Here is a 26,142-nt window from a genome sequence, read left to right on the forward strand (position 1 = left end):
TCTAGTCTTTTTGGGTCACCATGAGAGATGGGTCAGATCACAGACGGAGTGGAGGAAACAGAGGGAGGAAGAAAGAATGAGAGTAATATCTCATATGTCTGTCCTTGCCCCTGGTTGCCCTCAGTCAAATTCTCACCATTATGCTTTCATGCCTGATTTATGTGATGTGGGTGATGTAGCAGTATCTTTTCTTTCTGCTTTACAAGACAGGAAACAGAGGGGTGGCAACCACTATAAACCAGTTTGGGAGCTGTATTTCTACCTGTTCAACACAAAGTGAGCCAAATAGCAACTAAATATAAATCTTCCTGGTTTGGACTAACTACATCATCTTGTCCTCATTGCCCAGGGCAAAACTACTTCTTTTCCTGTGGTGTGATTTTGAGTGGGCAGGGCCTATGCAAGATCTATTTACATCTGGACCATCTTTAGCTGAATGATATCTCAGGAAGGGGGAGGTAAAGAAGGAGCGAGGGGTCCCAGCGGGTGAGATGTGCAATAAATCAAATGTATATCTGCAGTTGTAAGCTACATTAGTGGAATGAATGCAGGCTGATGTGTGAATGTTTGGCCAGAGGCGGAACACAAGGAGAGAGAAATCTATAGATTAATATGCTTATGACCATTGTACAAGCATGAGAGGCATTTCTATGTGGGAAGGTTTATCACAGAAGAAGGTTATGATTGTGTGGATGCAACATGGCCTATAATCGCTGCTGAAATAAACACGGCTGGTTGGTGGTGCTGCAATCATCGGTTAATACTTTAATGAAGACATGATGGCTTAGAGATCAAAACCTCTCCAGCTGAGATTGCTGCTCCAGCTAATTTTACGTATACAAGCAGAGAGCAGCTTTACACTCCAGCAAGTTCAGCTGAAACACTTCTTTTGTAAAGTTTCTTTCACAGTGCAGTTTGCTCTTTGCAATTTTGAAGGGTTCTTTTAGTGCAATTATTTACTGGGTAGAGCCAGGAGGGAACCAAGTGAATGCCACAGAGTCACAGTTATTATACTTTAAACTTTGTTTTGCCCACGGTTGACATCAGGGATCATCCCCGCACATAGCTTTTGTTCATTTGTCAAAGTCTCTCTCTCCTCTGTCCCTCAATTTTTCAACACCTACCGGTATCATCAGCCACAGACTCTAACCACCCGCGGCGAATGTGAATTAACAGACGGCATGCTGCTAGCAGCACCTTGCTTGCCACTGAAACAGATTCATCACAAAGACCTAGATACAGCCTTTTCTCACTAATACACACATACACACGCTTTCACCCTAGAATAGCACCTCACATATCATACATCCATGGTGTAACACTCTTCACACTTACACACTGTACTTTGTGATGAAGAGAACAAAAAACATCGGCAACAGCCTCTTCTTTTTGGCTCTCTTTAGGATGCTACAATGCCTTTAAGGTTGTGAGTTAGGTGCATCTGACAAAATATCCCTCGCTACTGTCTCATCTCCTCAAAGCCCCTGATCTGTATTAAAAATACAGCCCTGTTCTCATCTCCTCAATTGCCACATTTATATATGAGTGGGAGACGCTATAAAATCAGTGTCCATTGGAAGTTGAAAGGAGAAGTGAGGCAGGTTTGCCCACAGGTCAGAGGTACATTGTGGAATATTGACTAGACCTCGGTGCTGCAGTAGGTGTGTTGAGAAAACACATCTACACGAATATTATTGACAAAGGCAGTACAACCCTGCACCTCAGTAAAGTGGACACATACTTTATTATGCTCTGAGAGGAAATTCATTTTTACAGTCAATACATGAAAACACAGTAAAATGGAGGTATACAGGAGGAGTCCATCTTTGTACAGAAATGCACATTCTTCATAGGTGCACCATAATGGGCCTTCATGAGACAGGATATGTACCTTTTGACCCACCATAAATTATTTTCTGATTGTTAGTTTGTTTTTATTTTACACTGTATGACAGTTTAGTAATTTAATGCAAAAGGCTTCATTGAGTTTAAAAGCATTATTGGGGTTTTTCTGATGTCTGATGGTTACAACCAGCTACCTTGAAAGAGATCATATTTCCTCCTGTGAAATTTTGCTATTGCTGACCAGCCAATTTTGAACATGTAATGTATAATCAAAATTTTACAGAAATCAACAGTGAATCGGTTATGGTGCCACAGTGAATGGGGTGGCACAGAGGGATAAAGCACTTGCCCACAGAGATGGCTGCAGTGCTTTGGCTGAACTGGAATAAATGCACATAAATACGATACTAACAAAGGTGGTAAAGTGTTTGTACAAGGACATATACTGTCCTTATACAGAAGATTACAGTCTGGATCTTTTACTTTTAAAAAACATTTTTTTATATGATATGCAGATCTGGATACAGATCCAAAAACTTGTATACTATTGGATCTTTCTGGATACAAGTACTTTTTGCCCAACTGACAGTATTTGTTGGTGGAAAACTAGTGTGGAATCATGTTCTTGTCAGCAACTCCTCCTTGCTATCACCTGTATGGTGGAGTTGGGGTCTGAAGGGGAGATCATTCCCGCTGTCCTGATTAAAAGAAGAGCAATGAGAAGCACATGGCTCTTTTTCCAGATCAACAGTGGAGTAAACGTACAGTGAAAATTGGAAAAAGAGTTTTTGCACCGATTTTTTAAATTTTGCCTTTTTTGTCATTTACTTGGGTACACAATTTTACCTTTGAAGGTACAAAAATGTACTCACAAGAAGAAGTAATATATATTAACTGTATGGGGTATTGCCCCAGGGAAAAGCTTTTGTACAATGTTTTCCTAGTGAATAGCAGTCACAGGAAAATATGAGGAAAAATCAAGGTGTTGGTCCATGTTGAACTCCTAGGAGATAATGTCCATAGCATAATAAACCCTTATAAATAGAGGGGAAAAAGTTTCCTTGGGAAATAGAAACTGGTATTTAATAGATACACATCTCACTTGGTAAAGAATGTTTTATTCTACATTGCCTGTCCTAAGACATTAACTGTAGAGAATAGAAGTGCTGGAGAGAATGGAGAACGTGACGCAAAGGGCATCTATAGTTCAAGCATTAACAAAAAGGCTTTATGTTCTTAATTATTTAACTCCTAATGCTGTTATAAATCCTATAAATGAATTTGAGACCTCTTTGGTTTAACTGTACAGTCGATGTTGCACTCGGAAGTGCTCACCAATAGAGCATACCAGGAACATGGTACAGCTGATACAGCTACAGTTCTGCCTTAAACTAGCAGTGTTATCCTATGCATTTCATTTGGTTATATTGATGTCTCATACATCAGCTCAGAAATCTCAAAGGTTATTCAAATGCTTACATTAGTTTCCGAGCCCATTATTTGAGCCACACAGCAATCCACACTAACATCTATAGGTGAATCTAAGAGCAACGTGTCTTTGTAAATATTCTATTCTGCTTTTTTTTATAGTTTGCACATCACATTAAGTGTTCATTAATAGTAATTAAATTGCTTTTATTTATGATTACTTTTAGATTTTCTGTACACTGTAAATGATTTCCACTGTGTTCTGCAGCAAAACATTGTTGAATTAATGATAAAAACACTTCGTCTGATGAATGAAGAGTTCACTAATCACACATTTCTGCTATAATTTATAATATTAAACATTAATTCACTGATACGGTAAAAGCCTTTGTTTATGTGTGATTTGACTGAACTATCATTGCCATTTATGTTATAAAATCCATTGTGTGAATGGCATTTTTCAAAACTGACTTCCTCATTACAGGTAATAGAATCCTTCACCAACAAAACTTGTTTCATAAACTTTATGTACTTTTACTACATTTTTATGTTTTACTTTCTTCTTTGTATGTGTTTTTTTCCCTTATGTAAGAGCTCAAACTAATCATTTAGCCAGAATTTATCATAAATAATTAAGTGTTTCGTTTCAGATCAAAGACATGTAAATATAATGGAAATATTATTGTACAAATTCATTAAAGCAACAAGTAACTGCTTAGCATAGGACACAAAGCCTCTGCGAAAGCAAAGGCTTTTTTCTACAAATTCTGTATGTGCGACCAGAGGGGAGGTAGATGAAATGCACTGAGGGGGTGTTCAGGGTTGTGCGCAATAATGAACTATATATACATAGCAAAGCTAACATTCTACTAGCATTTTACACTCCCCCTCTCGAAATAGAGAATATTCAGACTTGTTAGGCTTCCAAGAGCTGCCTGGAAGCCTGTCATTTCACATAAAAGTAGCTTAGCATTGCTGCTTTCATGGATTTAATCCTCACTGGACAGCAAATGATATATTTATGTATAGATTTGAGATGGGAGGCAGACACGGTTGTCTACTCATCCTACATTAGCTTCATTGTGTGTGTGCGTATTCATACACGTGTGCCCCTGTGAGTGTATGTTTGTCCCTCACTGGTACAATGCATTTCCATTATAAGGAATTTGCCACCTTGTGTTATGGTGAGCAGAGCTGTTTGCTGTTACTGTGACTGTCACATCTATAGAGGGGAAGGGAAGGGGATATTTCCTGTTTAGATGCCACCAATTTCCTCTTCATGCATGGTGCACACACATATAACACGTACACACCCACACACAATTGATAGATTTATTATAGCGTGTCAGGAAAGTGCAGGCTTCACATTTCAGCAAAATGGACCCATTTGGCGGGCGAACGACTGCCCCCCTCCATCCCTCCACCTAACTCTTCTCAACCCCACTTCCTCCCACCCCACCCATCCAGTCAGCGTCCCAGCCCACTCAGCCGAATCCGGAACGGCACCAAATACATGTTTCTGTCACAAGCTTCGTGTCAGCTTTTTTACATGAGCAGGAGAAATGGGGAAAGAACGGGTCATTCTGACAGTTGGAATCACTCTGTGTGGATCTTAAATGTTTTACGGCCTTAATGGGCCTCCAGAAATAGATGCAGTGCTAATGTCCTCTGACTCTAGGAAAAGGGGGAAGAATGTGTCTGTGCTAAGTGTGTGTATTTGTGTGCCTAAGAATTTGTGTGAGGGTGCGTGCATGTCCATTTGTGTCTGCGGCTGCTCGTGTGTGCGATTCAAATGGGCTTAAGTGAAGTATTCGCGCATGCAAATGAAGCCACTTAAAACTGGGTCCTTTTCCCCCTCTATCTCAAAGGACACCCTATTCTCTATTTAGAGCACCACTTTGACACCAGCCCTATGGAAGCAAGGCCCTATGGGGCTTCGGTCTTAAGTGGTGCACTATAGACTATAAGGAATCATCCAGATTGGCCTCATATAATCTTCTCATCCTTTGAGATATCCACAACAAATCTTCAACAAGCTCCTTGCCTGATGTAGACACTCAACATAACCCATCGCCCAGCTTGAGCATTAAGCATTACCTTTTGAAGAAGTGTTCAATATTGTGGGATTCCTGGCATTTGGTGCTTCCAGACAGCATTTGCTGCTTTAGAACAGTTAACCATCTCCCAGCATGGTTCCTCTTCTCCAGACAGACTCTGACTTGAATATTGATCTCCCTGCTAGCTGTATCCTTACCCCTCAGACAATCCATACTAAATGTATTAGCTGTGGAGAGAGCTACAATGTCCTCTGAAGCTAATCATATTTAGCCACAGAGAGAGGTATCTTTAAAGAAGCAGCCTATTTTCAGGGCCAGAGTGAATTGTACGGACCAGAGGATGGTGCTGCAGTGTGCAACATCAAAAGGTAGCCTTCAGAGGCTGACATTATTAGAAGACCATTTAGGTTCATCTCAAAACATTAAGGCCTAATGTGCATATGTGGGTTTACACAAACAAATGTGCATGTTCTTGCATATGCAGGAGTAATTTTCATATACCTAGTATTACTTTTCATGATTTCTCCTTTCTCTCTTCCCAGTCTCACACACACACACACACACAAACACACACACACGTTTGTGCATCACAGCAGGCATCATACAGGAGAGCAGCACTGATTGTTGAGTGGGGCAATCAAAGGCTTTGATGCTAATCAGCGCTCTCTGTCCTGCCAGTTTTGGATGATGGTGAAAATATACAATAAAGAAAAGGTTTTATAGCAGATGCCCGATGCCTGGCTGATGTGATTGCTCTCTACCTCATTCACTGGGTACCAAGGGATAGAAATCAGCCTTGAGCCGGGGGATAGGGCTGCATACTGGCTTGTGTGAGCTCCTAATGCAGTGCCACATGTAATGAGCTTTGGATTTGGGCCCCCATCATGCATGGAGTTTTCTGCCTAATCTACTAAATACTTTCTGAATCATTCATTACATTTGTTTGGGTTGATTTCCACCCTGCTACTTCTGTAGAGATGACAGTAGTACTTTGTTTGGCGGGATCTCCTGCAAACTGCTCTGATAACACCTGTGCCGCTTGATGCAGCGAGTGTATTTCTGGCACTCGTCTGCTCTCTTGGTAGGGGGCTGCCGGTGATGTGTGTTTTTCTAACCGTTGAATTTCTCTGAATGTGCTCTGAGCGCTTCTGTGTTCATCTCTTCCTGTCTTAGCTCTTGCCAGAACCTTTTTGGACATATGTGCTTTTTGTTTTTTGATTTTTTGTGTCTGTGTGTATACATGTGTGTATGAGAGAGAGAGAGAGAGAGAGAGAGAGAGAGAGAGAGAGAGAGAGAGAGAGAGAGAGAGAGAGCAAAGTAGAGAGAGGAGAGAGTTTTTGACAGTCTGTCTCCATTGTGTTTTTTGACTGTGCGCATGTGCTTGTGAGTGTGTATGTGTGTATGTTACCTCCGCTTGTTGGTTGACAGGATGTTGTTCGGCCTTCTGACAGACAGTTCCATTAAATCATGCTGCAGTGGTAACCCGCAGTGACAGGACGCCATTGCCTCCCTGGGATTCCTCCATCAGGGTCTCTCATGCGCTTAACGAGGAAGTAAACATGCTAAATTGTCTGCTGGAGATGAAGTGAAGAGGCTGTCTCAATGCTGTATGTCACGTGTGATGTCCACACGTTTTAGTTTTCTAACTTGAAGCAATATGCATAACACAGTAAGCATACACAGCTAAAAGCCAAATTTGTTCCTTAAATAGAAAACATACCATGCCTTAACATCATGAGAATACACAACATTAATGTTAATGTTGTTTGCTGCCAACAAAAAGACAATAGACGTGCAGGTTATGCATAATCATACTTTTGACACATATTAAAGGCTTAATTATGGTTAGAAGGGTTAGAATCTGCTTAAAGTGTAATATGGCAAAATACTATCCAACTTATACAATATGAAACGGTAAGACTCATATATGTGCAGGAATAGTTTATGTATTTGACACTGAGCTTCTGAAATATCTGCCTGTTTCTTACACCAAAGCCACACTGACAGTTTTCCAGAACCTTCTTTGTGGTAGCAAATAGTTATGCAGACAATTATTTTCAAGTACAGGGTGACAGTGCAGCAGTTCTTTTGTTGCAGGAAGGCCATGCAATAATAAATGCAGCTCCTTTGATGACTCCTCTAATAAACTAGTGCTGCATTTCAAGATGCTGTTTGTTGTTGCGTCTTCCTGCAGATTGAGGCAGAGTCTGCCTGGGAGCTGCCTGGTGAGAAAACACTGAGTGGATTTTGAAGAGGTGTTGAGTGCAGGGGATGATGGCTCTGCTTGTTCCTTTTAAGGTTATTTTAAGCTGCAGACCTGCAGGGTGTGTGTGAGTGTGTGGTGTGTGTGTCAGGGTTGTGTTTTAATTAGAGAGACAGGAGTGTGTCCTTGGGCTGCCGCAGAGGGTCAGGAGAACCTGGTAGTCTGGGAGAGCAGTGGCTGGGACAAGTCTGGCAGGCCTGCTAAACACCCATTACCCAGACGTGTAGATGCACTCAAGAGTGCACGCTCACGCCCAGACCCGTACACACCCATGCACACACAAACACACATACACGTCCTGGTCTTGGCGCCATTCCTGTTGGCCAGTGATACCATGGTAACTGAGCAGCCTGCATCTCCATGTGTTCCATGGCCTTCTCTCGTCTCTGAAAGCAAAATTACCACTGGTACTACTCTGGGGAGATGCAAGGGAGAGGTGGGCAGATTGAGAAGGGCAGCAGGAGGTGGAGTGGAAGGAGCAGGGGGAGGCTGAGAAGGAGGTGAGGGGAATTGAAAGAAGAAAAGGTTGAGAGGGGAGAGGGAGGAAGCATCTGACATTTATGTTCTTGGCCAACAGAAAATGCCACTTCAGACTGGCATCTCTCTTTCATTGTCTGTTGCTCTCTCCAGCCTCCTTCTGACCCTAGGCACACACCTTCCATACATCCCGATCCATTCCCACCACCTTCCATCGGTCACTTAATTTTTCTGCATCAACATCTCCCCGCTGTCATATGTCTACCATATGACCTCTGGCTTTTATCCAGCCATTTCTTCATCTCCCTGTAGTCATTTCCATATCACAGGCCCTCACCTATGCCAATCACTCCCATCTTTCGTCAGCTTTCCTCTTTGATTCCTCGCCTCTGAATCCTCTTTAACCTCCACTCGTTCCCTCCCATACCTGTATTTGCATCTCTTCCTTTCTCTCTTTCTCTCCCCAGCTAATCCCCTCCTCACCCCCTCCCCACACACACATCTCTGGTGTGCCTAGCCTGGGTCCTAGCCGATGATGGGACTCATAAAGCCTCCCAGATGAGGCGATAGCTAATGGCTGTTGAATAATGCATGGCAGGCAGGATTTAGAGAGCCCAGTCTATTAGCCTGACCAAATACTCTGGGCTTTTATTAAAGACCAACACTTACAATTACAAACTACATTAAGGCCGGGGTCCTGTCTCAGCTCCCCCTCTCTCGCCATTCGTCGTTGTCTCCGCAGTCATTGCTAAGGCAGAATATTATCTTTTGCTTTTTAAGATTTTATAGCCTCAAGCAACTGACCCTTTTAGAAGGGGTCACTGACAGTCTTTTCTGGTTGCTGTGTCTTTTTTTACATTATTGTGTTAGAGGTTAGTGGCCCTTTTAGTCACAGTTGTAGATAGAAAAATAGATGGGTGAGGCAGAGGGCAGTATGTGTCACATTTTCACTGTTGGTTTGTCTGGTATGAAAACAGAGGGTTGATGCATATATGTAGCCTTCTATTATGTCTCTCCATGCTGCGAATTGTTGCTTGTTGTTTCAGCAGTTGTGTGTCCTAGCATTAGTGGTGTGCTTGTGTGTAAGATTGAGACATACGCGGTTGAATATGTATGTGTTGTGTACACACCTGTATTATGCCCTGTGCTCCACTGCTGCAGAATTTTTATAATCTTCTAGATGATTTTAATTTTCTCTATCCTTACTGTTGCTGCTGCAGATGAGGCTCCCTGGCACATAATTCGACATGATTATACACAAATGTTAATGGCTGCTAATAGCTATAAGTGTCTGGAAGTGTGAGTCCTGTAAGTGGCTTCTGAATAGTCATAAAGTGTTGTTTGCTAATGGCTATCTAAACATTCTTCTACCTGGCTATGTTTAAGTGCACACTTAGCTGTCTCTCTGTAATAGAGTATTGACCTATTTCTTAATTTTGAGATTTGCCATGCGAGGTTTGATCTTGCATTTGCATACTACATTAAGACACGTCTGCATATTCTTGACAAGTTTGCAGAGTTAGGTATTTGTGTGCCACACAGTCCATTGATGTGTTTTCAGAATGAGACCGTAGTCACAGGATCAATGGTCAGTGGGCTACTGCCATCGTGTCACCCCAAGGGTTCAGTTTTTATATGCTGACAGATCTTTAATCGTGTAATTCAGGAAACCTAGGGAATATCCAGGCCATGTTGGATACAGAGTAGACACCAAAAGGGATGATAGATTGATGTCAGTCAGTCAACACAGAAACTGTCAACTCTAAACCCTTGATCCGTCTCCATATCCTTAGCCTTGGTCCCTCATCTACCATGTGTCTGGACAGCTAAGTGATTACATGTCTGATCCACCAACGATTGGTTGAAAAGCTGCCACTTAATTTGTGGCCAGAAATATCAACCTCACGAGCCACCACTTCCTGTTTATTTGTTTTGTGTGAGTGTGTGTGTGTGTGTGTGTGTGTGTGTGTGTGTGTGTGTGTGTGTGTGTGTGTGTGTGTGTGTGTGTGTGTGTGTGTGTGTGTGTGTGTGTCTTTCTCACTGATGTTTATTTAATCTGATCTCCTGACCCTGCGGCCAGCCAGTGTTCCTCAATAGACTGCACTCTATATATAGTAACCCTAAATGTCACAGACCAAACCATGCTTTTGTATGGAAGCACACACTTATGAATGCCATGTTTGAATTTAAATATGGTCCAAACAGTTCTGTATCAATATGTACGATCTTCCTTTCCTAAAAGTATTTGTTAAAATTGACCAATTCATATTGGAGATACAGTTACATCCGAACACAACCACATCCATCAAAAATACTTACAGACCAAAATCATTTGAATTTCCTGTCCTGTCTCTGTCGGTGTGTGACCTGCCCCTCGACTGCTAGCAAGCTACATCCTCCCTTTCCTAAATAGGTATCAAAAAGTAAAGAAATGTGTCTACTGTGTTTAAAGCTGCCTGAAATATTTATATTGCATTTGCAGACGGTAAAATCATAAAATATGGCACCACAAGTAAAGTTACAGACAGAAGCAGTCAACACAAGGATTATACCACTAGCATTCGCAGCTAACGTTTCTTCCAAAGTATAGTGACCCCAAAATCCCCCTGCTGAATGCAATGCCATGAGCATAGTGTTGTGTAAAATATCCATTTAGATGCATGACTCTGATCTGGAAACTGAGGTAAACAAAACCAAGTTGACAGCATTTAAGTGGAAACACCATCCTCCTTGCGACTAAGTAAGAAGTTATGTTTATCACTTCCCGTTGTTACTATGTTACTGTGACAGTAGCTTAGACATGCTTTCTTATTCTGTTCTTGAAATAAAAATTACAAAATATTTTTCTAATTTACATACTCAAAATTGTTAAATAAATCTAAATCTGAGCCAAATTAACAAGAAATCAAAGCTGAATCTAATCATATTAATTTAGCTTTGCATCTCAGTGTTGTATCATTTAAATGTATCAGATACATAACAAACTGTCTGCAAGGGAAAGATACAAACTCTGAAAATGGTTCTGAGGCTTTTGGCGAAAAAGTGTGTTTTCTGCCATGTTAAATGTTTGAGTACAAGAGGGTCACTAAATGTCTTGTTTTCCTCTTCACCTATCAAAGAAGCTAATTGAGTTTAATAAGTGAGTAGAGGTACATGTCCCCAAGAGAAAGAATGAAGAGGTATTGGTTGAAAGTGTTGCTGAAAGAGGGAGATGTGATTGGGAGGAGGGATGAGCACATACGGTCGGTATCAAGCAGGTCATACAGATATTCTGATTGCATCTTTACAGCTTTATACTGATATGGACATTAACAGATGACTCAAAAGTGTGTGTGTGTGTGTGTGTGTGTGTGTGTGTGTGTGTGTGTGTGTGTGTGTGTGTGTTCACCGTTGGCATGTGTTGAGACAGCAGAGGACTGCAGTGTCTTATCTTCGTTAACGGTATTCCTCTGTCTCTCTGGAGGCGTACAGGGAGCAGAGGGCAACTGCAGTCTGATGTGGGGCATCTGTTCCCACATTTGTTAAGCTTCTCCTTGTGTGTGTGTGCGTGATTTTAAGAGAGAGAAAAGGAGAGACAGACGGAGCGCTGGAAGAGCGCGAAAGCGTATGCATGCATGTGCGTAGTGATCGTTGTGATAGGTGCGGTCGGTGGAGTGGAACGGCAAGGTGTTGTTGCAATAGAGGGCAAGTGCCGACTTGTCATTGGTCTGTGTTAATGCTGACCTGGGGCGGTGGCTGCGCTCACCTCATTGACCGCAAGATGGCCGCCAGTCGAGTCTGCAGGTGGTGCTGAAGACACATCTTTTTCCTCTTATTCTCTCCCTCTCTCTTCTGCGCACTCTTTGTATCTCTATCTCCTTCCACGATCTATTATATGTTCCAGTCAGAATACCAAGCAGCCCCTCATCCTGTCTACTTTCCCCCGAATCTTCTCATATTCGCACAGACCTGTCCTCGTGTGCATCTATATGTAGACCTCTCTCTGAATGCCTCGCTTACCATACTGTAATCTCAATGGGGATATTACATGCATAATCTACTCTATAATAAGACTCTAGTTGGCCCCTGAATGCCTGGTTAAGATAGAAAAGGAGATGTATTAATTAGACTCGTTTACAGCACTAGCTAGTAAAGAGCAGGACCCCTTCACAGGCGACCTGCTTCTCCTTGAGAAGAGCCACAGAGTTACTGATCAAAGTTTCACGTGGCAAACCACCGGGGATCTGGAGGTGAGCTGAGGTAGTACCAGTGGACTTCTTTAAGTCAAGAGCAGTGCTGGTAGATGTAATGGGAATAGGAATTATTGACTGGAGCAGCGTGGTATGGAAATAGTGTCTCTGGTGTGCCATCATTGAGACGGAAAGCTTATAGTACCCTGATTTATGACTGCTGTGGAGAATTGAGTGCTTCATAAAGATTTGCCGCTGGCTGAGATGGAGTAATCAGTGAAGTGATCTGACTTTGGTGGATTACAGTTCCAACGAGTTGTAAAGTCAGTTACAATGCTTTGACTTTGTCTGTCGGACAATGCATGTAGAAGGAGTTAGAGTCTAACTCTGGCCCTCTGTCAAGGTCATATGGATTAGAAATGATTGGGTTTCCAATACTCTACTGGGGAGTTCTGCATGATGAATCATCACTTCATTCCAAATCGACACCAATTAAGAAGGGTTTGTTTATTCCGCTGTGGGACATGCTGTGGATGTTCGCTTGGAACAAGCATTTTCACCCCCTTTCTCTTTTTACAAGCAACACTGTGGCATTTGCAGGGATTAGTATAATGTGTGTGTGTGTGTGTGTGTGTGTGTGTGTGTGTTTGTGTATTTGTATCTATGTGTGCACTGCAGGGTTGTGTTTGTTTCAAGCCTGCGAATTCACATTTTATTTACACACTTGGGCGCGTGTGCGTGTGTGGACATGTTGGCACGTGCGTGTCCACAGTCATGTCACTCAGTGTTTACTGTGTAGCCCTGCTCTGTTTGTGCCAGAAGCTTCATGTCTGTAAGGCATGCTATATGAAAAGTGAGGTTGTGGAGCCCAGTACCGGAGCCAGTGAATTCATTTGCATTCATTCCACTGCCTGTCTCTCCTCAGAGCCCATTCTAATTACCAGCAGCTCAGGTCTGCTACAACACTGCGCATACTCTCTCCCTCTCTCTCTCTGTGAAAAAATGGGCTGCTGGTGGTGCATTCTTGTAGCTTTGATACTACTCTCTCTTTAGCCTGCCAGGAATCTCTTCATGTTGGTTTGTTTGCTGTCAAGCCCGGGCACTTTCTCCTGTTTTAGTGTTGGAGTCAGAGGAAATATAGTGTATGCATGTGTGTGCAAGCGAAACTCCTCCATACCCTGTGTGTGCTTGTTGTGATTGTTTTGGGATGGAGGGAGATGCAGTGTGTGTTCATATATAGGAGAGAGAGTGATGAGGATTGAGGGAGAGAATCATGAGGCTTGTCAAAGATGAATGTGTGCACTAATCACCGTAATGGCCATTGTGGTGTTTCACCTCCTGAGTCTCAAACACCTTGTCACGCCCTCTTCCTGGTGATGCAAATTTCTACCAAGGCTAATAACTCATATGACACCACGCCACTATTGAGCATGCTCCATAGCTTTGCCAGACACTCTTGTGCATACTTATGCATGCATGTATGCACACACATGAAAGTATGACATGCACCATTGCACAGACATGCACACACAAACACCTGCACAGCTCCATTGCAGGTGGCAATGACCGGGCACCCTGCAGCAATGACAAGGTCATAAAGGATCAGGACACTGCTGCGCTCTCAGGAGAGATGAGCTGAGCTCAGCTAGCTGCTGTTCCACTATAGGCTACATCCAGGTAAACCTGTACTGGCCTCCACAGCAAAGCAGCCAAAATTCATTAGCATCAAAAAAGTTTGGTCGGGTAGTTCTTGTCTGCGAAACATCGCTGATTAATTACAAGTTTTAAACAGATCATTTAAATAGTGCAGGACCGAAGGAGGATGCTCTTCTGAAAATGTAATTTGAGCGTGGGCCCCTGCAGTGAAGAGTTTGAGTGATGGTAAGCCTCTTGCTGTAGAGCTGAGGAGGTAGACTCAGGAGGTTTCACACCCTCTCCAGGGAAATGCAACTTTCAGAATCACCTGCAGCCTAAACATGATTGTGGAGCTGCTCCGGAGTTGTTTTTGAAGATGGGGTACAAACAAGCAATTACACAAATATGCACATAAATATACACCTTCATGTAGACACATGTGCTTGTGTACCAATACACACACACAGCCACACGCACTTCGAGTGAGTCCTCCGGTATGAAAAAGCCAGATGATGCATGGCTGCTAATTATCAGGCTCTGTATGAAAATCGACTGGGTTCCGTATGAGAGGGAAAAGCTCTTAGAGCACTCGGTTTCTTCATTTGTATTTTCTTGCTTTAATTGGACAACATGATTGTGTCACTTTGTTAAATGGAGATCCCACCGTTTATCCCTGTGTCTGCATAGATGAATCAATGGCTGTTTTTATTCTAATTGCTGTCTCAGAGCCCACTGTCATCAACGTAATTATCAGTGTTCCTCACTGCTGTTTTCATCACCATTGTTACCACTGTTATTACCGATGTTATCGTCATTATCTTTGTTATTTTCATCCGTACCACTGCCGCCATTATCAGTAAAATCTTCATCAACGTCATCGCTGTCGCCATGATCATTAGCATTATTAGTCCCTGTTATCATTCGCTATAGCTATTAGCGATATTACCATCCTTCACACCAGCCAACCAATGAAAGGAGTCATATTGGAAGTTATAGTGTCTGATGAGATAATGTTTTATCTATGGTCAGGAACTTTGTTAAGACAAAGACAAATTATTACAGAGAGTCAGATGGTCAGCTAGGGCAGGATCCCATCTCATTACCGCAAAAAAGAAGAACAAAAACCAGTGAGTGCTAATTTCAGTTGTCTGACCTTTTTATGGGGTTAATTATTTATTTCATCGAAGCACAGCAGTGGAATAAACTTTGCGGCAATTTAATGCAAGTCAATTAAGAAGCGAGATAGATGAAAAGCTATCCTGGGGGAAATTATTAAGCTTTTATTTTTAGAATGGGGTGGATGGTGTGGTTTTTGCTGGGCTTGGTCCAACAATAGTGTTAAATGTTCTCTAAAACGATCACATTCCTCTGTTAGACAGGCAGGTTTGATATTGTTGAGGTCAGGCTCTATGGATTTTATATGGCTTTCCTGTAATAAGTGAAATTAACTCTGCACTAGAGCTCTGGCCACAATAATGTAGAGAGGGAGAGAAAGAGAAAGGGGGCGTGAGTAAACACAGAGAGTGAAGAAGAGGAGAAAACCTGGTTAAATATTAGACTTTAATATTATTGTGGTTCATATTTTTATGGTCTGCTACACACCACAAACCACAAACTCAGTGGTCTCTTCTTATTAAGGAAGCTTTACATTCTGTTTACAGCTTCCACACGTGAATCAATCAAGGCCCTCATCAGCATTATTAATATTTTCGTTGGAACTTAAACTCTGACATAGAATAGTACTGCAACACCACCAATATATCTCAGAATCAAAGTTTATGGTGAATTTAGCAAAATAGTGGAAATTCAGACACTCTCCTATTTCCTATAAAGAGCTGCTAAAAGCAGTTATTTCAGTCACTGAATACGTGAACAGAGGAGCAGGCTGCCAATTTTCATGAGAAAAATATAATGTACTCTGCATATAGCCAAAGAACACCTTTATTGCCTGCAGTGCACAAAGAAGCTCCCATTTTTGATGTAACTCTTAGATTTTTTTAATACAATAAACATTCACATGAAGAGTTTAAAATAAAATATAATAAGAAAAAGTTAGACTCTTGCTTGGTCTCCCCAATAAGGTCAGACTTCCACTTCCCCTCTAATAATTTTCACACACGCTCTTATGTCTAGGATTACTAGAATTTCTAACTGCCTTGACATATTTTGAACATTTCTCACTGTACAATAGCTCCTTCAATTTCCTTTACCCAAATACAAAAACACCATCTGGTAGGCATGACCAGACTGAAAACATTTGAATGACGAGACATTCATGAACAAGATTATTTTGGCACGTGATTAATTTTTCATTCAAACAGTTTTAAACCTACTTGTTAATATCCCTTCCGAAGAGAACTGCACGATCATGACAGCTAACTCATTACACACGCAACCATAACTGTGTGTGTTTATGCTTGACTCATTTTTTACCCTCCTCTCTTCTCATTACATGAGTATGACTTGGCTTAAATGCCTAAATTGTCATAAATATTTAATGTCTGTGCTATTTTAGGTCCATCTCACCTACAGTAATGCATTTTTAATACCTGGCCCAAATTCCTGTTACCTGTTACATTTCCCAATAAATCCCCCCAGATCTCCCTTCTGCTGGCTATAAAACGCTTTTCCTCATATCTCGCTTATGCAACCAAAAGCTGATGATTCCAGGAAAATATCTCATAAGCGACTTTACCAAACGTGTCTTTTCTGGAGGGCTAAGTCCCAGAGGAACCCCAGGGCAGAGGATGTTCAACGCTGTCACGACTGTCATCTAGAGCTGTAATGGCCCCTCCCCTGGCCTCTATCTACTCCCTACAGAGTTGATTTGATGTTTTTGAACTCCTGGTTAGCCCGCCAAATATTGCATGGCCCCTGCCCTATATTGCCAGGCCTGTTTAGGCTACATCTACTATTTAACACAACATTACAGCTTTTTGTGTTTGATGTGACTTTCTGTATAAGAGTGAGAGAGGAAGAACGACTTAGCAAGTGTTTCTCTGCCATTTGAGCGTTTGTGTGAGAAGAGAGGAATTGAGTCAGTTTGTGGATCTTTGGGAGAGTGGAGACCCAAAGCTGCCTTAGCTAAGCCTTCTAAAGCACCATCTGGCAGCCTGGGCCTCTGTGTCACCCTACTCACCAAGATTACATTCTCCCCTGGCCCTCTATCCCTGTCCTTACTCCTCCCATCCTGTCCACTTTACACTCTTTCTCCTTTTCCCTCACCAGCAAGCACTAATGTAGCAGGTGAAGTTGTAGCGACCCAGAGCTCTTATAACTTGGGTTTTCTAAAAAGTCTAAATTAATAATGAGCAAGAAGTCATTGGAGACTATAGAGGCAGAAATAATTCGGATTTATTATTTTGGTTTCAAAACATTTGTGAGCCATTTGGGTTGAAAAGCATTTCTCATTTTTCTCAACTCCGTCCTATTGTAAGCATGTTTAGAATGGACAGAGATATTTGTGGGTCTGACTCAAGTTTTGACAATTCAAACTTATGCATTGTTATATATTATCTGCTATTTCTGGAAATTTCACAGCAGATTATTACAGCCTGTAATTGACTGAAACTGAAAACTGAAAAATACAACATGTCGTTGATTGTTGTTTTTTCACTTACAGGGGCACACTATTACATGTAAAGGTCAGTTTACTCATCAGGAAATAGTATTACTCTGCCTGGGAAAATAATTGATGGAGTATGCCTTTAATTCTCAAATGGAAAATGGAAACCTTGAAGTAATCATTGTTAGTTCAGCAAATTATTTGCTTTTGTACACTTGAGTTGCTATATAGTGAACTGTTTGCAAAGCAGTAATTGAATAATAAGAGAATGAAATAAATTGTTCAAATTTATATAGCGTACATTCATTTTATTACATCAACAGAAAACCAAATTTTGATGCACAAATCACCACAGAGTGATATTCCACATATACAAAATAGCACATGACATCTCACATCCAGTGGAAAGAAGCTACATACCAAGCTTATATGTTGATTACTTTTTTTTCAAACCAATAGCTCCACCTTGACCAGCTATGACATCAAAATGTTGCTTAGATGCTTATCCATATGTATATATGTATATATATATATCATGATATAACAATCTGAAAAATGTTCCATGCAGGACATTTACTAGTAATTAAGTATTTTAACACTGTGGTACTGTATTCTGTAGCTACTTTTACTTAAACAGATTTTTGTTTAACCAGTCATTATAACGCTCTGTTCAAACCAGACACCAGTGACAAAAACAGTAATTTTACCTTACCGAACACAGGAGGTGCTGGTCTACTGCTGCCTCGATCAGTTAATTTGTTTGTGTTATTGTGTGACTTTGGTGTTTTAACACGAACCCTACATAGATTGACGGTTCACAATTGCCCCAAAGAATTACATTGGAGCCAGTTTTGCAGCTGCCGGCTGTAGAGCCCTCGCTCAATACTGGACCAATTTCAAACACTGTTGTCCCCATTAGTCACTTAAGACACAAAACATCGGAAAATAGGGTCCAGGATGAGAAATAAATAAGTTTCCCCTTCAAATAAAGGCTCTGAGTACCTCCTCCACGAGTGAAACCTTTATAGCAAGCATGAGCATTTGTATTAAAAAGAGTTGGTGATACTGTTGATGTGTTTTTATTCAGTGACACAGCTGCGGCTGACAGGTTCACACTGTGATGTGTAAGAGAATTTTGCTAGCGTTGTAGAAATCAAAACTTTGCTTTGGCAGAAACGTTAGTGGCTTTACAATTTTTGAATGCCTCGTATTAAGTCATTACAGTGTAACACAGTCCAAGTCAAGTCAGAAGTCAACAAAGTCATACTCAAGTCAAGTCTAAAGTTGATTTAGTTCCTCAAGCGCGACCGGAGTGCCAGTTTCAACTTGAGTGCGCAGCTCTGGGAATGTAGTGAATGTGTTTTTTTTTAGAAAAAGATAAAAAATATATATATTTCTTGTAACAGATGCTAAAAACATCTACCTCCATAAAAAAGCTGGAAGCAAGGGATTTCTGGCTGGACTCAAAGGACTCCCAGTTACTGATGAATCAGATAGACTGCTAAAAACCGAAGCACCACTTTAAAGCTCCTGGTGTATTACAATGACACACGATGCAGTACTGCTCTAAAAATGTTCTGTCAGTTTTCCCTAAGCATGTAATTTTTAATACTCAGAGGTGGTTCAGACAAAAATAACTTCCATTTTCCACATCCATTAGATTAGACTAAACAGCACCTCCAGGTGATGACACAAATACATTTCCTGTCATTTTACCAGGTCTTGTGTAGAGTCAGTTTCAGCACGTTCTGATTAGCTCTTGAAATCTCATCGTGATTTTGTGTGGTAGTGATAAACATTGGTTTCTATGTAGGACAAAGCAATATTGTGTAGTTTCCCATGAGAGAATCAGTTATTTAGGTTCATATAGACCAGTGTGTGTTGCAGACACATATAAATACGACACAGCCACTGGTTAAGAACAAGTTGACACACAGTTTCAGCTGTTGTTATTCCACAGTAACATGTTAAACATGCTAAAAATATCAAATTTAATGTGTAAGTGTGAAATGTGAATCATCACAGATGGCCCAGAGCAATAAACAACAATAGGGGGAGGACACCGTTCAGCTAGAACCCCCTGCATGTTTCTGTGAAACCATGAAATAAATATGTGATGTGAGTAATGGCTTGTTATAAGTAAGGAAGAGATAATTTTATTGTGTCAGTGTGCAGAGAATGCAGACAAATATTTTATCATTTGCTTAGGAAATGTGACAAAGACAATTCAGGCATGTTGGAAGATCAATAACCAGCAATGTGTTTTGGAAGATGAAAAACTTGTCATTTGCTCAGAGAGCATTTTGACAGACTTCAAGCTGTAATTTTGGAAATATTATTGTCAAATATGCAGATATATATACACACAAGCAGAGGTAACGTCATAACTGTAACAATGTTCAAAATGCAATTTCTAGCTGGACAGACGGCATCATGGAAATATTACTGTGGAAATGTTTATAGACCATTTACAGACCTGTTCCTGTCCTGCCATAGCATTCCTACAACCTTGCTACAATATATATCTTGTAAATGTGATTTCTAACAAGTACGAGTCATAAAACCTGATGTGCTATGTGCTATGTCAGTGAACATTGGTGGATATGACATTGCATATTGGCTTACATGTCTGTGCAAAAGACAACAATAATTTTGTGAGAAGAGATCAAAGCAATATGATTCTTAACATTGCTTAAAATATCAGTGCATGTGCACAGATTTAGTGTTATGGAAATGTTCACGATAACACATTCCATAACTATTTCCTTGCAATATTTGGAAAAGATGTTGCCTCAATTTTAGACGTAATGGTAGCTGAAGTACACATTCCAGTAACATGCAGGCTGTTATGCCAGCAATAGAAGCTGTAGAGAACTGAAACAAGATTATTTAATTCTTTACTTTTCTCAGTTTTGATCTGGCAAGAATCATAAAATCTGTTCTCTGGTGTTGTCTGTGTAATACTTACACTTCAATAGGGACGACTGTGGTATTCTCCCAGGTGGGCTACATTTCCAGATACTAAATTATTGCTGACATTTTGGCAGCAAATAGACTTGTGGGCCACTACTGTCTGTCTACCAGATTCTGGACTCCTTTGTCCCTGACAACGGGTTTGAGGCTAATGTTACATTCATTGTCAATACAGCTGGACAGAGTTTGTCTTTTGGGAAAAGGGATTTGCCGTGTTCATAGAACCATGCTGCAACCATATGGCATGATCTGTCCCCTTAAACACTGATAACTGATGTCCCAGGATGCTTTATGTACACTCTTGAGTGCATGCCGACACATACACACAGGTGTGCACACAAGGAAATAAATGGCAACCAGCCTCTTCTGCAGTCTTATAGACACACATTTACACATTAAACAAACATATGCACATTTTATTTGGCAAAACTGTAATTAGTCTACGCTCGCTTTTAGAAGACAGACTGAAAATAGAGGGAAAGCAGCAGGGAGGAAGAGATGGGAAGAGGGAGAGTTATAGCAAAAGAGAATGATAAATGATGGATCGAGAGCTCCAGCTAGACCCTGAGGTTACCAGTATGAGGGAGTTACAGCTGGCTAGCTCATTCCGTGGAGCTACAGATCTCATAATAAACATCACATGGGTAGTTTGGGCTGGCGGGTGCAGATTAAGCCAGAGCTGTTAGCTCTTTAAAGACTGCTCAATGTTGCAGCCAGCCAAGAACCTATTTATAGGGTGGCAAGAAGTGTATCAAAGTAGGTAGGAAGGGATGGTGCTGGACAGGCACAGTTTTCAAGCTGATTTATGTCCCTCAATCAGTGTAATAACAATAAACTGTCAACTAACACGCCACTTTTATTTGTAATTTATGGTGCTGCGCTCCTAATAAACCTATGTTTATTTCTCCCCTGTCTCTCCCTCCCTCCTTCTTTGCTTTCCTCTGTCTCTCTACGCAGAGCTGCCCAGTAGTCCAGGTGGTCAGTTCACATTTCGCCCGCTGCCCCCGCCTCCCCCTCCGCCCCACGCCTGCACTTGTGCCCGCCCGGCGCCCTACACTCAAGTCAGCCTGCAGAGGAAGACCATGCCAACGCGGTGCCAGGCCAGTCAGGGCAGCCAGGGGGCAGACACAAGCTCGAGCACGGACCAGGCACAGCTTCACAACAGCTGGGTGCTCAACAGCAACATTCCCCTAGAGACCAGGTAAGAGGATGCAACAAATTCGGTCCCTCTACAAGTGCCCTTAAAGGTTATTTTTTCAGCGTTTTTTTTTTTTTTTAAACAACAAAATAAAAAGAGTTAACATGGTTTAAAGAATTTGGAACAAATAGAGGTGTGTTCCAAAATGCTTTCAGTCCAACTTACTGTATGTCATTTTGTAGCAACACCCTTCAAATGAAAATATCTTCAAGGCAAATTGCCCTACTTCAACATAATGTCACTTGATTAAAAAAAAATTCTTTAATCTCACAAATGAGGATCATTAGATTAAAGGAAATTCTTTCATCAAGAGTGTGAGTTGGCAGACTTTCACAATTTCTTAGGAAAATCAGAGTAGAATTATTAAGAATGAATAACGGACTAAAGGATTTGGACATGTTTTGCAAGTGTAGAAAGGAGTAAGTGAAACACCACGCAGGCCTCAGGGGTATTATTACAGGACTTTGCACACCATCAAAGTCAGAATGAATCTCTTAGGTTTTTTGGATTCTCTTCATTATCTTACCCCAAGTGCAGATAGATTTACCAGGGGACTGGTATCTGAGTTTATACTACCTAAAGTAAAAGTGAAATTCAGTATAGAAATCCTCTTTTCAGGAACACATTGTGATTCTGCTTCCAAGTTGTAGTGCCCGAGAAAATGTTTCCAAATGCTTGGAGACCAGCCGCCGGAATTTCGTCCCATCAAACAGAATTAAGCATTTGCTTGCTGCATAAGTAATAATTGATCAGAGAATTATTTAGGAGATCCTCATTTGTGAGGCTGCTTTCGAGAAGAAGCAGCAAGGTGCAAAAGAATATGTTTGCATGTTTAATGAGAGCTTGGTGCGGCAGCTGAATTCTGGTATTATGCGTGAGGATGAGATTGGCAGGCTGCCACATCAGAAGAAGAGGTTTTAATAAGTTATGCATTAGGCCATAATTAGATCTTACCTCATTTAAAGGAAAGGAAGAATAAAATTAGATTCAGTGACAATTTAAATTAATCATTGGCCAGACGTGAGTATTAATGTAAGAGACTTGTCAGAAGTGCATTGTAATTACATTACTGTGTGTGTTTGCTTTAAATGAAAATTCACCATAAACAAAATTCATGCTTTTTTGTGCGTTTTAAATCGTTCAAACAATATTTGCTGAACATAAAGAACTCTTTCCCAAAGAGAGATGTGATTATAAAACACAATTTCCGCAGTGGCTCAGTATATTGGATGTGCCTTTTTGTAGTAATACATTTTTGCATTTGGGAGTTTATAGTCAAATAAGTTTCATTTGATAGTGCGCTATTAGTTCTGAACCATAAAATGTAATCATATTCATAGTCAATAGAATAGTGTCCCTTCATAACATAATTCAGATATTATTGGCTCTTTTCTATCTAGCATTTGGTGGGGGGAAGACAAAAAATGACTGAAGTCTTCACTGCTTAACTGTTTTGGGTTGGATTTAATATTCCAGCACCCTCCTCTCCCTCCTCTTTCACATTCTCAGACACACTGCTAATCTAATGATTTCATATTTTAGCTCTTACCCTGATGCTGCTGCTATCAGCTCAATCTCAAGCATGAGATTAAAGATTTTTCAAGTATTTACAAACTTGACATGGGGGCTCATGCCAGTGGAATTATAAGCGATGCAATAACCTTAGTAAAAATGGCAAAAAAAGAATAAATTATAATATCTCTTGTTGTCAAGTACACTTCCATTTTCCTCGATGTGTATTTGATGAATCTGTATTGAAATGTATTGACGTTGCGTCAGAAGAGATTAAGATTGTTTGAAGTGTGCATAGATTTCCTTTTCAACTGCATATCCGTTATGTTTCTGGAGAGGCCAGCTTGTGTAAGTGGAAGGATGCAGATATGGATATTCAATATATCTGACTGGATCTCACACTGGGTGTGTTAAGAGGCATAATAAATGTTGGTACTGTAATAAATTGACTCGTGCCCTGCCTTCTCTCCTTCCTCTTATCACTAAGAAGTGAGACTACTGGAATCACACATGGTGCATGTGCAGCTACACACCAAAATCAACTTTTTTATACACACACACACACACCATATATCTGCATGTACCTGCACCCGGTGCACGTAGGTCTCCACCCACACAAACACACACAGTCATTCACACATATCCAGGTAGAGACAGCCCTTGGGCCTTAGACACCGACCTCCTGGAGAGTGGGAACTCTCATTTTCTTCCTGTCTCGGGGGAAATCTGCCCTCTGATATGAATTCAGAGCTTCCTGGGCGTTGCCCCTGGATATTGTCTGAGAAGATCAAAGGCAGGGAGCCAGGAAGAACAGTGAAGCATTTTTAAAAGCACCACACAAGATGACTAGAGTTCCACATGCGTTGACAAATGCAATTTCTTCAGGTGGATTCTGATCCCTTTTGCTCTAATCCACCTTCAGCAGAGCAATAAAAGCACCGCAGTGGACTCGACCTGTGTACTGGCCTCAAAAATGTGAAAATGCTCACCTGTATTTGACATCTTTTTGTGTATGCTTGTCTTGTGTGGGCATCTCTAAGCTAAGCTATGTTTCTCTATGTGTGTGTGAGTGTGTTTGTCTGGCCTTTCAAAGTTGAACTACCATTGACCCTTAGGTGCGTGGTTGCTCCATGTGCAGCCTCCTGTGTCCCCCATCTGACTCACAGCCTTCTGCAGACACAGGTGGATAGAGAGAGGAGGAGAGGCAGACAGTGAAGGATGGATGTCATCTGTGTCTCATGTTAAACACAGACACAGAAAGAAGATGACTGGCAAAATTAAAAAAGAGAGAATTTAAGTGAATTGGGAAATTAAAAACAGACAAAAAGACAATTCAGTTGCAAAAAATGTCCATCTTACCCCAAATACGTCTATTATTGATTCCAGTTAAAGAAAGATTTTGAATTTTAAAAATCTGTCAATTTTAACATACTAAAACTCTCTTTATTTTATCGTAATCTTTTCTTAACTTTATTTTTCCTCTTTTTTGTGTTTTAAAATATTGCTCTAATGCACGATTTTCCTTATGTAAAGCAATTTATATTGCCTTTATGTTTTAAAAGTCCGATAGAAATAAACTTTCCTTGCCTTGAGACCATTTCACCAGTTTCCTATGCACGTAATGTAATTTGCATGACACAAGTGCTATGATCTGCTTTCTTCGGTCATGCATCATAATACCGAAACTCAGTTCTTGTTTTAAGTCAAATCCATCTTCAAGGCTGAATATGAGACTAAATGACTTGAGAAGATGGATGTGTTTTTGCCGTGTATGAGGGCAAATGGCGAGTCTGGTGTCCAACAACGCTGTCAGTCTGCTGTCTAGCCCCACTTTAATGGGCTGTCCTCCGAGGGCCCTTCAGAGACCGCAGTCCTACCAGCAGCCTGTGACCTCACACCCTTCACTGCATGGACAGAATAACACTCTGGCAAGCTGCACGTCTGCCCCAACATATCCCACTCACAGCCGGTATTAACCCTCAGAGAGCACGCAGTAACCTGGGGCAATCATTGCTGTCGGAGAATTCCAGGAGCTCCTGGATTCTTTTTTTTTTTTTTGTTATGGAAAATACACACACACACGCAGTGAAGAAAATAATGAGTCATATCTGTTTTTTTTGCTTCTGTTTCCCCCAATATAGCCATTCTTTGTTTCACCACACCAGCATTCTTTGTTCAGTTTTGGATGCAAGTCAATATGGCCAGGACAAGCTGGAACTGCTTATAATTACCTGCCCAGACCCACGTTTCCAAATAATAATTTCCTATCCCCCATATTTCTGCTTTCTCATCTGACACCCTCCAACCCTCGCCCTCCATTATCCAAACACAATATAGATGAAATGCTACCTCGATTAATTGCCCTTCAGCTTAGTTTCCTATCATCATCTGCCATCTAACGCGCTCTTTTATATAATGAAAATGAACCTCATCTTCGTTTAACTAATACAGCGGTATAACTTAAGTAGTCGCTTTGATGAGTCAAAAAAGGAATAGGTATGTCATTGATCCTTGGCTGCCAGGGCTTTTTCATTCTCTTTTATATCAGTGCTGCTCTGCATCACAGTAGCTGCTCATACTGATGCACCAGAGAGGTACTTTGTCAAATTTGAGCTTCTTCTCTTAAGGACTTGAACTGTATAAGAGCTTAAAGTTTCATATTCTGTGGCTTATTCAGTTTCTGCAGTGTTACATAGCAGTTTGTGGCAACATTGTTTTCTATTGTTTAACTGGTTATGGTGCACTAAATGTGAATAATGTCTGTGTTTTACATTTGTCACATACATTGCGTACCTCCCGGAATTTATGGTAGAACATAATATAAATTGCGAGTGGAATCGTAGTGCTTAGGGACTTAGACTACTTTTCTTTCTTGATTTTAGCTTTCTGGATTAATCTTTTATGATGCATTACTTGCAAGTTTAAGAGACCACTTAAATTAAAAGCATACAAATGCAGCCAAACATGTGGGATATTAAGGGTTTATCTGAATTACTTAGCTCTAGATTGTGCTGTACTGA

At 41.0% G+C, this 26,142-nt stretch overlaps 1 protein-coding gene across 1 annotated transcript in view; it reads left to right on the forward strand.

Annotated features, from left to right (window-relative positions):
* The window catches only part of tenm1 (teneurin transmembrane protein 1), a 165,170-nt gene that overhangs the window by 28,616 nt on the left and 110,412 nt on the right, over window positions 1-26,142 (forward strand). Inside the window, exon 4 of the mRNA XM_051419664.1 lies at window positions 21,370-21,613. Coding sequence (XP_051275624.1) covers window positions 21,370-21,613 — 244 coding nt within the window. The remainder of the gene's footprint in view (window positions 1-21,369; window positions 21,614-26,142) is intronic.

The sequence above is a fragment of the Dicentrarchus labrax genome, unplaced genomic scaffold (assembly GCF_905237075.1).
Source record: "Dicentrarchus labrax unplaced genomic scaffold, dlabrax2021, whole genome shotgun sequence".
NCBI classification, from domain to species: Eukaryota; Metazoa; Chordata; class Actinopteri; family Moronidae; genus Dicentrarchus; species Dicentrarchus labrax.